Source organism: Melanostigma gelatinosum (genome assembly GCF_949748355.1).
Source record: "Melanostigma gelatinosum genome assembly, chromosome: 21".
Taxonomy (NCBI): domain Eukaryota; kingdom Metazoa; phylum Chordata; class Actinopteri; order Perciformes; family Zoarcidae; genus Melanostigma; species Melanostigma gelatinosum.
The window spans coordinates 3,582,300-3,595,837 of record NC_136654.1 but is presented as its reverse complement, the minus strand read 5'-3'; the positions used below and the strand labels follow the sequence as shown (position 1 = coordinate 3,595,837).

General features: G+C 45.2%; 1 protein-coding gene across 1 annotated transcript; it reads right to left on the bottom strand.

The window, feature by feature from the left end:
* Positions 1-302: 302 nt before the first annotated feature.
* Positions 303-13,486, bottom strand: lmf1 (lipase maturation factor 1). Its single transcript, XM_079292738.1, has 11 exons — positions 13,274-13,486; positions 12,296-12,605; positions 11,893-11,903; positions 10,387-10,535; positions 8,055-8,120; positions 4,906-5,073; positions 4,310-4,490; positions 3,090-3,243; positions 2,473-2,656; positions 1,892-2,004; positions 303-1,439 (listed from the first exon to the last, which is right to left on the bottom strand). The coding sequence occupies exons 1-11, from the start codon at positions 13,482-13,484 to the stop codon at positions 1,238-1,240; spliced, it is 1,749 nt and encodes a 582-aa protein (XP_079148864.1). The 5' UTR covers positions 13,485-13,486; the 3' UTR covers positions 303-1,237.
* Between the last annotated feature and the right edge of the window lie 52 nt (positions 13,487-13,538).

Genomic DNA, 13,538 nt, shown 5'->3' with positions numbered 1-13,538 from the left:
TTCAAGATCAATGGAGTGTTTTCACAGTGTGGCCAACAGGTGCACGCTTTACACAGTAAATTCAGCTCATTCTAAAGTAAAGAAACCACAAAGATTCAGCCTTTCCGGTGATAATACAAAACATGCATTAATATGATTCCATTTCTGCCAATATATCCCGACTAAATGTTACACGTGGCTCCTTTAAGCCAGCAAGCACCCATTGGTCGAGCAACAATATCAAGTCAGACACACACGAGTCAGAGGAGGGTTAAATTAGGAAGACAAATATTCAAAATATGTTTCGGTTTATTTGCAGGCACATTATTATTTGGGCCATTTGTTGTCAGGGACAAAGATATGTGGTTTTGCTGGGAAAACGATGTTATTGGCCTAACGGACAGAAGGGACGTACACAACACCGGTGCAGGTCGGTTAACTTTGAGGACCAGTGATGAATGCGTGAATGAGCTGGAGAACGGCACCATCCAGTGTCCTCCTGCCGTCACTAGGACTCCATGTTCATGAAAACACATTCTTTTCCTTTTATTTTTAATTTCAGATTGTTTTTTCTTCATAATCTACTCAAACCTTCTCATTTAAATGAGCTTTATTGTCAAATATACTCCTGATTCCAGACACATCTGCCTCGGACTGATTATATTTCATCTAAATACCATCACTTGTGGTGGTGATTAGAGATTGGTTGGTATAAATTGTGCTGATGAGACAAATTCCCTCTGTAAAGCCATTTCAGAGACAATTGATAAATATCTGGATGTCAACAGCCTGTCAGGCATCAAAAACCTCAAAGACATGGAATTATTATTTTTTTTTTGCATTTGAGTATACTAGTGTCTACCTGTGAAGTCAGTTTCACCTTTGATTTAAATGATCCCTTTATGATCCAGTTTGAGTTGCGAGAAAACAGAAGAGGGAAGGAATCATGAAAAGGCAGGCACACAAGAGTAGAGGCAGGATGCTGCAGCGGCACAACGGACAATGTGTGAAGAGAGGCCAGTGTATGAACACAGCGGGGCTGATGACGGACAGGTGCGGAAAAGGCGGAACACACTGAGTGCACCTGGTCGTCAGGTGAAAAAAGACATCTGGAGAGTTCCATCAAAAGAGTATTCCTCCACTGCGTTAGTCAAGTCACATTCAATACTCACATTGTTTTTGTGAGATACACGGGGCAGTCATTTATTTGTGATTCATGGATTCATTCCTTTAAACCCCCCCCCCCTTGATGCTGTAGTCAGGCGTCCTGGCTCGAGCTCCTGCCTGGCGCTACGTGCGGGTGGGGCCAGCTCCGGGACTGGAAGTAGCCTCTCAGTCCTTCCAGGTCCACGGGAGGGAAGTAGGCGCCGATGTGTTTTCTCAGCCACCACTTCCCCTCAGCCGCGCTGGTGCTGCCCGGCTGGCTGAACTTGTACCTGAAATGTTCCCCTCGAACCCACCTGAGGAGGAGGAGGAGGAGGAGGAGGAGACGGTAAGGAGGGTCGTCCCATGAAACAAAAAGGCATTGCAACCATCATCATCTGGTCTCATTGAAGCCAGTTGTTTTTCTCCCTCAGGACAAATGATGCCACTATTATTAATATTTGTAACCATAGGTAGACAGTATATTGTCCTAACTAATTCAGCTACATATTTCATATTTCAGTTTTTGTATTTGAGCAAAAGAAGGACCATGTGCTCATTGCTTCACCAGAGGGCGCTATAGCACAGAGAATAACTCGACCAGTATGGGTTTGTCATTTGATTGCTGCCAACATTTAACAACAGGTAGCAAACCAGAGCTTGGTCATAAATAGGACAAATGTTTGCTGAGGTGAGGTTGATGTGGACATGAAGTGCTTCGTGCTCTGCAGAAAGGTCTTTTCCCTGCGACTGCGCGCTCTGGCTTTACCTGGGAGTGTCTCTGCCTTGGAAGGGGTTGCGGTCGAGCAGCGAGAGGACCGCGCTGTCGTTGGACAGCAGACGTCCCGCCATGTGGATCACCCACTCACTCTGCTCGTAGGTCTGCACGGAAACACGGAGACGAGGTGTTGAAGGAAAGGAATAGGAAGTGAGCCACAGAGAAGGAGACACAGGGTGTGAAAGATGTGGATTTAAGGAGGCAGGGAGAGACGGAGGGTGTGGTAAGAGTCTCTGAGGATAAATAATGAAGAATAAGACTGACAGAAGATGAGAAACAGACTGACGATACCAAAAGTCTCCTTATTTTTAGTACGTGACACTACTGCCCCCTAGTGGCTTGACACGCTTAATGCTACATAGGACGATAGACCAGCTAAACTCATTCCTCTATTTGTGTTTTTTCCGAGTTAACTTCATATTATCAGAGGCAACAGGGTGATTTTTGAAATGGAAATCTTACACCTAAAAAGGCACTGACTAATGGCATCAGTTTTGGCACTAATATCAGCCAAATCCTATATCCACATACAAAAACACAGCCAAGTGCTTTTGACTTCCGCAGTGTCTCACCTGGAAGGCAGCAAACCACATGAGCCAGTCCAGCCGGTAGTGGTACGGCGATATGACGCACGGCCGCCGGTAAACGTCCCCCGGCTTACACAGGAACTGGTACTCCTCCCACAGCGCCTCAGGGTCCTTGGGGTCCCGGCTCAGAGTGCCCTGGAAAATCACCTCGGTCCGCTCCTTGGTGATGCTGGACAGAGGTTTGGGGAGGAATTGGGTTAAAGTTCGTACGCCGATTCGTAAAACAACACGAAACGCTTCATAAAGCGAGGGGAAGAGGGTAGAAGGCTGCAGAGCGGATGTGTACGTATGCAAGACTGCAGACATGGAGGACAGCATTTAAAAGTGCAGATGCCTTTACGTGCACGCATTTTCAAATCATGTGTAAAAGGACGTGTGTAACGGCAGCAGGAATGTGGCATAATGGTCCGATCTCCATCCTCAGGGCTGCAGCTTGTTGCATCAAACGCTAATTGTTCTTAGCGTTGGGTGGGGAGGGGTTCTTCCATGAAAACCTCTCTTAGAATAATGAGATAATAATCTCGCTAATCCAGAAAAATAATGTAGAACATTCATTTCAAGCCGATCCACAGATACCGAGCGTGAAGCCGAGCGTCCCGTACCTGCCAAAGGCCCCGTAGGTGTTGACGATGCGCAGCGGGTCGAAGGACGTGTTCATCACCTGCCTGGAGCTCAACAGGTTCATCACCACCGGAATGCTCAGGCAGCCAATCAGAACGCCCAAAGAGATGTTCACCACCCGGCGTATCAACATACCTGCAATGCATTATGTACGTACACACAAATACAAAGAGTGGAACAGCATGAATCAATGGAAGAACTGCAACATTAGTCATCACACTCTGTCTAGACACTGCTCTTAGACAAATTGAACACAATTGCAGGTCTTGTTTTGCCTGAAGAAGGTACGACAGCATTTTGTTGACTGTTAGAGAAATATTGCATCTCACGTTTCCAGTCCACCATTTCAACATGAGACCGAGGGGCTCGGGGGGGAAAACAGCAATTACGGCTTACATCAAGGCGACATATGTGTGTCAGTGTCTGGCTGGTTTGTGTGCATGTGAACAGAATTAGTGCTCCTAAGCGTGTAAGTCTGTGCGTACATGTATAAGTGATGACTTCAACACTTCCTCGGTGGAAGAGGTGTGAGCTGTTGGATCACGGGACGGCTGGCATTGATAAACGCTGGCTGAGTCCACGAGTTCCTTCCCACCTGTGTCTTGCCTGCTTATGCCACGCGTGTTAAAAGACATCAGCATAATCACACTGAAACCTTTCGCAAAATGGTCAAACGATTAAAACATCGTCTGTGCTCTCTTCAAAAGCCACCAGGCTCCTTTAACAGAAACAGTCATTTTTACCTCACAGAACATGGAAGTTGCTGGTCTACCGCTGCCTCGATCGGTGAGTTATGTCGTGTTATTTTGGGACTTTGGTGAATCTGAACTGACCCTTTAAAACACCAAAGTCAAACAATAACACGAACTCACCGTTCGAGGCAAAAATTCTGTTTTTGTCAAAGGAGTCCGGTGGCTTTGAACAGAGCAAAGGGCCGTCTGATGGTAAAGCAGTGATTCTAAATACAGCGTACACTTCAACAGGTTTTTTTTAGGTGGCTGAAATATGGTTTGCTTGGAACAGCACATTGCTCAGATACAATCCCACTTCAAAACAAGCTGAACAATCCCTTTAAATGGCCTCTTTGCTTTGTGAATTACTCTCACACTAATACCATCTCGGAGTCCTAAAGCCAGGACAGACGTGCGTTATTTCGAGGAGTCGTCTCCTTACTTTTGGCCTCAGGTTGTTTCGCGAGTACCTTTCGTGGGTTTGGCGGCGCGTCCAGCTGAAGCCTCGTTCTGCATCTCGAGCACTGCCCTCTTGGCTCCACCTCGAGCGTGAAACAAGAAGCCCAGCGATGCGTCATCAAAACAGGCCAGACTGGGAACAATGGTCAGCCAGTTCAGGAAACTCAGGTTCCCACTCACGATCAGAACCACCTGTAGCACAAGAGACAAGGCCGAGTGGAAAGACACACAGGTGGTACAGAAAACATCACAACAAAATAACTCTGGCTTCATTACATTGCATCACTTCAGCAGTATGAGGCAAGTCAGGTACCGACTGATTTTGAGCCATGCAAAATCAACTACAGCAACATGAGCTCTGACACCCACTGCACATGATGCGCACGTTAAATGTGAGTGCACAGCGACACGTAATTCAATTTTAAAAATGGTTAAATGTAATAAAACATCTCTTTTAATCAGCCAGTAAACATGTTTAATGTATTAACATGTAATGCTATGACTGGTCCTAAAGGCAGAGGAGTAAAACTCTCAATCCAATGTCTGGCTCTGTAGAAACGCAGGCTTTCTGAATGGGCTGTGTGAATGGGTGAAAAGTGCGAGTTACCTGGAACAGGATCTGGACCGCTCCGTTGAACAAGCGCATCCGCCTGCCCAAGAAGGTGAAGAGCGGGAAGATGATCTCGATGAGGTGGTTGGACAGCGTCTCGAAACGGTGAAACCACCACGGGGAGCGATGCAGGTAGTAGGACATGGGGTTGGGAACTGGCTGGGTCTGGGAGACGGAGGGAAAGAGAATGAACAAGGAGGAGAGAAATGCAAAACCCAGACTATCTTTAAGCTTCTGCTGGTGCCAGAGATGGCACTTTGTAGCAGCAAGTGTCAGAAAATGAGGGGTTTGTTAATATTATGTCCTTCAATCCGTGGGTTTTAGTTCCATGCATATATGCATAAAACCTGTTCCAAACATTTTATTAAACGTGGACTTCTTCTTCTGCTTAAAAATGCACGTTTTCTCAGCTTTACTTTGGCGATAAAATCATGCCTGAGCCCAGGATGGAGAGAGGAAACATTTCCATGTCTAAATGTAGGTGGAACTTTATGTAAATGAAGGCAACCTCACCTACACACACACAGACACACATACAAAAAGCCTCGCACAGAGCTGTGCAGTGTACGTATGATTACGTGTGTGTGTGTGTGTGTGTGTGAGAGGTGGTCGCACGCAAACCGTGTAATAGCTGGACATGCAAATAGTGTCCGGTGAGGTGTTGAAAAATAAATACGGCACAGAAATAGCTGGTGTGGAAAAGAAAACAAGACACTGGCACACTCGTCTGTACTCTAATTGTTTTTTATGGAATGGAAGAAAAAGAAATGGCGAGGCGGGGGGGGGGGGGGGGGGGGAGGGCAAGGAGCCTGCAACCAAACAACCCCCACCTGGCCCGCGAGCTCGCTGCGCTACAACAAACAAACCCAAGCAAACAAAACGCCGCCTGAGCCGAAACACACCCAACGCAGGAGGGGGTCTGAAAGAGAGCAGTGTGTCAGAAGGGGGTTAATACCGCCTCACCTGGCGCCAGAGGCTTCCGGCTCTCCGTATATATGTGTGTGTGTGTGTGCGCCTGTAAATCTGCATTGCCCCCAATGCCGTTGACAGTTGAGGTCGGAGAAACTGACCCGGCATGGAATAAGGTCCATCATGAAATACGATTTGTCAGGCGACAACATCTTCTAAACGCACAACATCTCTTTGCATTTTAAACACCTGTCAGCGTGCAGTTAAAAAGAATCGTAGTTGAGCTGAAGCCACGTTATGTAGCTGTTGGAAGTAAACGTGGCCACGCACGGGAATTCGAGGATGAGGGTAAATGTTGAAATGTAAAGTGGACATGCTAATCTGCTGAATGTGTAATAAAGGGAAAACCCTGTAGACACCTACTGCTGTACAGCTGGATTACAAGTAGAACAGACGTGCACAAGGACACATTAAAGCACAGCACGAAAAATGAATTGATTTAAAGCGTAAAGGGCACACACACACACACCACAGTAGAGTACATTGAAAGCCACACTATACTGATTTACATGTGAAAATATCCAGCTTACGTTTTGATGTTACACATGATTCTCCTCATTATATTACACCAAGTACACATGCTGACCACTAACCACTGCTGCTCCATTTTAAACATGAACATCATAGACAACACCATGAGGTCTTTGGTTCCTTTTAGCCATTGGAATTTGGAATGACTGCATCAGTGACGTTTTATTGAGTAAACCTTCACTGAAAGACTCGATGTGCCCCAGAGATTCCTTCACCACCGCATAATTACAGTGCCTTTTGAGAGTTACAGTCATTTAGACTTTTAATGTCCTCAGGAATTCATGGTCCCCAGAGGATGAACCCCACTGACTTCGGTGATCACTTTATTTTCTAGCGACAGCATGAGGTTGACATTTTTCTGTTTTAATGTCTCGACGAGTACAGGATGCGTGAAATTTGCGACAGATATTAAAGTTAATGAAACGCTAGAGGATAAATTGTCACGACTTTGGTGACCCTCTGAAATATCTCAACATCTATTACATGGGTTGGCATCACTTACGCCCCCCTTACAATGAATGTTCCTGACTTTGATGATCCCGACTCTTCCTCCAGCACCACCAGGAGGCGTTTCTTTTTGATAGACATCTCTCAACAACAACTGGATGGATTGCTTTGTGACTCACGATCATAATCTACACAATGCACAGTGGTGAATCTGCATATACACAGAGCAACCAAAGAATGAATTTGCCTGTTCAGTCCGTACAAGTCCAGTACAAGAAACAGAGATCATGAATTAGAGCAGAGGATAAAATATCCCACCACATATTTCACTTTACAAACCCCCCGGGGTTGACAATCATTTAGTGATTTCCATGGAATTAGCAACGCTAAAACTGTTTCAATTGGAGGGGGGGGGGGGGGGGGTGAAACCCTGACTGCAACAGTTCATATCGGAGGCATGTCTTTCCCGATTCCCTTCTTTAAGTAATCCAAGTTTCCATAATCTCCAGCGGCACCAGATATCCAGACCCACAGGAGCTATTGTATTGCAGTCCATCCTCCAGGCCCATAGCATTTCAGACTGTGCGAGTATCTACATTGTAGAGCGTAGACAGCGTATTCCTGCCTGCCTCTGCGGCTTCGGTCACAGTGGGATTTGCACAACCTCGCGGTCCGCATACGAGGCCGTTTTATTGAAACCCACGACAGCGTGGTGACTGTAATGCGTTGCCCTGGTGTGGTTAGTCTGACTGAGGAGACTCAGCTGTGGCACGATGTGTTTTGAATAGCTGGATCAGTCTTAAGACGTTCTGATCGTCAATGAAAACAGGGCTTTTGGGAAATTTAGAGAGTCATCTTCCAAGTTATTTCTGAATCTTTGGTATTTACTGCACTGCATTTCCCAAAAGTCAACAAGCAGCCGTGATATTCTACCTTCAGTAAAGTTCAGCTGCTCTTACGATCACCACCCTGCTCAGGAAATGTTAAAGCTTCGTTGGACTAAGGACATCTTAGCGCAGCTCTAATCAATACTCTTACGTCAATATTTGGCCAGATGACAAAGTCTATTGTGAAAGGTGTCACTTGCAGTGATGAACTCAAAGAAAAGGAGAATGATTACTCTGCAGTTCGAGAACGGTCATCTGCTTCACGTGCTGCATTTGGCTGGCTAACTGGATGGCATGAAACAGTGCACGCACCTCGTAGTGGTAGTCCATGCAGGTCAGGTCTCTCCAGCATTTGTCGCCTCGGATTTTGATGAGACCCTGAAGAAAACAGAAGACATACAAACAGTTTATGGTTCACGAAGGTCAGGACCTAATCATGCGCAACGTCAACAATTTTCCAGTCAACATTCTTGCATTTAGAAATGAAATACAATCTAATAGCCGACAATGGGATTCTGCAAATGAAAGACGTCTGCTCGTTCTCACTTCTCCACCAACGGCTGTTCTCTCCATGCGTTCTTCCTCGGAGTTCTAGACGATCAAATATAGAGCCAAAACGTTGTCTCACGTCACTGAAACAATTTAATGACAATAAGTGCCATAAATCTAGCAGCTCTTATCAGTGAGAAGGGATAATCCTGCGGTCACATAGGAAAGAATCTTTTCTTTGTCGTTGAGGGAAGACTATTCTGACACTCTGATCACCTGCACGCTACAAAGTGGACAGTCTGCCTTAAAGACCAAATCTGCAAGAACAAATTGAATCAGCTTGCTGTCTGAACACATCATGAGGTGCTCTGGCCTTCAGCACTCAGGAGTACTCTGTCCCACTGACATAGAGGTAGAAGTACGAAATACTATACAGGGTGTTGGGATCTGAACACTCCTTCTAAAAATCTGAAGAGAAATGCTTCTGCAGCTCCAGGATTGTCTTCATTTTGGAGACTTGAATGAAATCACTAACTGAGGTAGATGACGCAGGTAATTACCCCCCTTATTATCACATCATTTATTGGGAAACACTGAATGTGTCCTCGTCTCCCAGCCTGTTTTTCACCAACTGAACTAAATAAAGCTATCCAGGACACGAGATCGTCAATATTGACACATCAGCCGACGGAATGCAGAATAAATCATCCGCGAACTCCTCTAACCAGATTTACAAAAAACATTTCACCCTGATTACAAGCTTGGCTGTTGACTGCAGCTGATGATCCAATTCAGTCATGAGACCCTGAAATGTCAACAATTACAAGCCGACAGACCTCCGACACGAACAGAGCCCAGAGCTCTGGGGAAAAGGATTACTGACGGCGATTTAGCAAATTTCCAGGAAAACCGCTGAGATTTATATTAAGGGAGTAACAAATACTTGTCCACACTAATTTGATACTGATAAAATATCTACAAACCGGTTGCTAGAAGAAAAAAAGAAAAAGAAAAGGTAAATTCGCAATGTTCATCACTGAAAGAGGCCATGACACATTCTGTCAGCATGACATAACAATAAGTCACGGTGAGAAGTGATTCGACTTCCAAAACAAGTGAGGTAGGTAAATATATATATATATATATATATATATATATATATATATATATATATATATATATATATATATATATATATATATATATATATATATATATATATATATATAAACAGAAACATACGTTAATATGTATACGTGTAAAGTTCCGTTCCAAAATCTGCTGAATATTTCTGGGAAGAAAAGTATTACGTTATGGGCCAAGAACTCTTTCAGTTCATCACCTTTATAACATAAATGCAGTCCAGCATACCACAGACGAGGTGGCTATGGGGGCTTTCTAACTTTACAACTAAACTCTCACTGACTTTGCATCTTGCTGACTGGTCTCTCCAGTCAAACAGGGCTGAGGTGGTTCCGCTCGTGTTTTCAGCTCTCCTCCTCGTGGTCCTTGTCGGAAAAACCCTGCTGGATTTGTGGCGACTGCAGTGATTGGCAGATCAAACCGAGTCGGTGGTCTAAAATTCACCATGGAGACTGTCAAACAACCAGACATGTTGTTTAGCCGACCATATATTTGGGTTGGATTTCTAAATACTGGCAGTGTTTTGTAGCAAAGCACTGCTCCAACAGAAACGATCTGAAGTCAGGAGGACAAACACTGAAATGCCCAAGGGAATTAAACTGCTGCAAACTGGATTTATTGCTCCGTGTTGGCTTGCTGGATGTATTCAGGTATGTGTTTGTGTGTGTGTGTGTGTGTGTGTGTGTGTGTGTGTGTGTGTGTGTAAAGTACATGCCTTTCTGTTTAGACTGGACTATTATTAATGTCTGTGCAGGGTCTCCCCACAGGAAGCGTGTCAGTCGAGGTGCTGGTGGCAGTGAATGGGTTTTAGGAATAAGACATGTTCTGAGTCAACTCCAATCAATTTTGAGTTGTTGTGTTTGACAAGTTAAACGGCTGCTTTGAGAAGTTCTACGCAAAAAAAAAAAAAAAAAATCACCCAAAAATGATATCATTGCATCAAATCAGTGTCTTGTTCCAGTCAGAGAGATGCAGCGTACCTGTGTACGTAACTGTAAAGGGCTTTACTCACAGCTCCCAGCATGATGCGAACGATGAGCCATCTGAAGGTCCAGATGCAGATGAGGGAGGGGGGGCAGCGGCGGGGGACCTGGGACAGAGTCCACACCGGACACAGGAAAATGGCCAGAAATCCCGTCTCCAACAGCTGGCTCTCCCAGCCTGCACAAATAATCAGAGCATCATTTGTAAAAGTTCCTCTCGACTAAGGGACAATCTGTCACAGAGTAAATGATGCTTCATGCCATTAGCGGCACACCGAACACTCAAGCTAAACCACAGAAAATGCTTTTTTTTTTTTGGCTACGAGTTGTTCATAACTCAAAGCAGAATACGATATACTGGAAGTAAACAGGTTGATTCTAAGGTAAACAGTGGTGGACGGGGCTTTTTATTTACACAGCATACTTTGCTTGGAGCTGCTTAAAACTGTTAATCATTACAAACGTGGCACCAGCGTATGTTAACATTGTTGCCTCGATCTAAATGCTCATGTCCGTTGGATAATGTGGATAAATATTTCCGCCTGGTCCAAAAGTGTTGGACCAATGGAGCAACGTTGCCATTCCCACAGCCATGCTGCTAGCTTGGCAGGAAGTCACACTGGAAGTGAGGAGCAGAATGGAAAGTTTGAAATCTGCAGTTCGATTACAACCGAGCAAACTTCATCTGCTGATGACGAGCATGTTATACGGTCAAAGGCCCCAGAAGACATTATGGGTACCTCGTGTAAAGATTATTTAACTTGCACAATTTCTGTCAAGCGTGCTATTCCAGAGACTAATGTCCCTAACAGCAAAACAAACATGTCCTCTGGTTTTTAGTCGAGACTTGGAAACAATTGTTGGAGCTTTAAGTCTGCAGACTTAAAGCTGCACTGTCAGCTACAGGGTGATAATAGGTCCAAAAGAAAACCGGGAGTGAGGGTGGAAGACAGTGAAGTTTAAAAAAAAGAGAAACAGAAGCCACAATCCCCAACCACAGACATCGGCCCGGCGTCTCTGACTACAAAGTGTCATTAACCAATCACAGAGCCGCCACTGACCTCGCCACTTATCTGGGCCCCCCCTCTCTTTATTATTGCGTTCATGAGAGTTTATTGGGTTCACTGTGTAAATAGGCACTGGCCTGCACATCAGTAGAGCAGCATTCTGTCAGCGACTGCGTTTTAACCAAAGAACTGTCAGTGAACTATTTGGGGAACAGTCATGAGAAAGCTGAGTGTCAGAAGCAGAAGTATAAAGCAGATTCATGCTGTGATTGTGCCTTTTTTATTTTTAATCTTTGAGGTTAATTCCCAATAAAAATCATACAATCCTACTTGAATTAAATAAGAGGATAGATTTGTTTTATACATATATAGGTTTCTGTAAACACACTCAAATTGTATCGAAACCTGAGTGTCTCACGTAAATGCTTTCACGACTTATATTTAATGTGGAGGAAGGAAGCGGTCCTGTATTTTGTGTTACGGTTGAAAGCTTTGAGGCACTTGGTGTCGACCGTGTTGTTCACTTACCGAAGGAGTACCTAGAAAGAGAAGAAAACAAAAGGACACGGCAATATTAAATAAATAATAATCTGGCATTTTATAACCTAATAAAGTTATTATGGTGAACCAATCCTCCCAAGAATATTCTCATTTATTCATGGAAATTAAAGCAACTTTGCGTGTTCATCTTTTCTAGTATGTTCAACGTGGGCAGGAGACTGACTAAAGGGTGTGTCTGGCATAAATGAACACTTTGATGCACTCCATGCAACAAAAGAAAAAAATAATTTATGTGCAACATTTAAAGACTTTAAATAGGTTTTTAAAAGCTGAATCTGGCCATTTTATTTTGCAAAATTGTATACATAGAGTTCTTGATCCACAGTTTGTCATCCACATATAATCCCAGTTGTGGACGTCCCAGACTCACCACAGCTGTCCCACGCTGACCAGGGAGTGGTAAAGCACCCACAGCGTGACCATGACCACCATATTGGCCATTCCCGTCACGAGGACGAACGCAGACAGCGCCATCCCCCCCAGGGCGATGCCATCCAGGTTGGCATCCATGTCGCTCCAGTCTAAGAGCCAGAGGACGGAGGGCGTGTAGGCGAAGGCGGCCGGGCCTATCCTTCCTCCCACGTAGCGCTTCACGCTGTTCAGGTAGCTCTTGCAGGGCATTAGGCCGCGCTCGCCTATCAGCTGCTTGTTCTGGTTGTACGCGACGCTGAACGCCACCACTGCAGAGAAGAGAGGAGACAGGGGGGTGGGGGTTTATCCATGCAAAACATAACTCGTCTGTCTCGGTCATGGAAACAGGGGGCTGCTGGGATTCCAGAACAGGAAGTTCATTTGCACCGAGCGTTGAGGTGGTTTGCCCACAAACGTAAGACCCCAGGTGGCATATCGTTCAGGGGCCCCCGGGCATTATTGATTGGGAGGAGACTGCAGGACAAACCTTGGAAACCGTGGAGGGATTTGCATCTTCCAGCAGGCCAGGGAGCACAGGAACACCCCAAACGAGGTGGAGGAATGCTAACATCCTTAGACTATTTAATGTGAATGCAGGACTTCTGCACTGGGGTTTAACTACTTCACCTAAATAAAAATGTTAAAAGTCTATTTAATTGGTCATGAAAAGCAACACTTCCATCACTACATGACCACTGGTAATTAACACTGGTGCTACAGACCGAATGGTGCACTTTTAACATTGCAGAACGGACAGGTGACAGCTTCAAATGAAGATAAGCCACCATTTCTAAAAGGAGAATACGAGCAAAGAGCTAACTTGTTAACGAGCTAGCTATAACTAAAACAACGACTCCGAATCTCTGGTGGACTTTAGCTGAAATGACCCACTGCCAATGAGCGCCCCACCAGTAACGTTAAACGTTGACGTGCTTACGGTAAATAAAGGCGACGGAGCGCAGCAGCACGATACGAGTGAGCCAGAAAGTCCCAGTCTGTAACGACCGGGGTCCCTTTTCTTCCTCCGTGTCCTCGCTGCTGTCCGCTCCATGCTCCTCGCTGCTGTCGGCAGACTTTGACTCCGTCTTTCTGCCGTCAACACGTCTCTTCCTCACGGAGCTCTCGCAAGTGCCACCGGTGGCCGCCATGTTTGCGGGGCTCCACGGTCACGTGTGTACCACAACGCGGAAGTGCGTTATAAT

Excerpts from the sequence above, each read along its gene's own strand:
- lmf1 (XM_079292738.1), bottom strand. The coding sequence starts at position 13,484 with ATGGCGGCCACCGGTGGCACTTGCGAGAGCTCCGTGAGGAAGAGACGT. Across the intron at positions 4,491-4,905 it reads CGGTCCAGATCCTGTTCCAG|GTGGTTCTGATCGTGAGTGG; the intron begins GTAACTCGCACT and ends CTTGTGCTACAG. Across the intron at positions 1,440-1,891 it reads CAAGGCAGAGACACTCCCAG|GTGGGTTCGAGGGGAACATT; the intron begins GTAAAGCCAGAG and ends CCTCCTCCTCAG.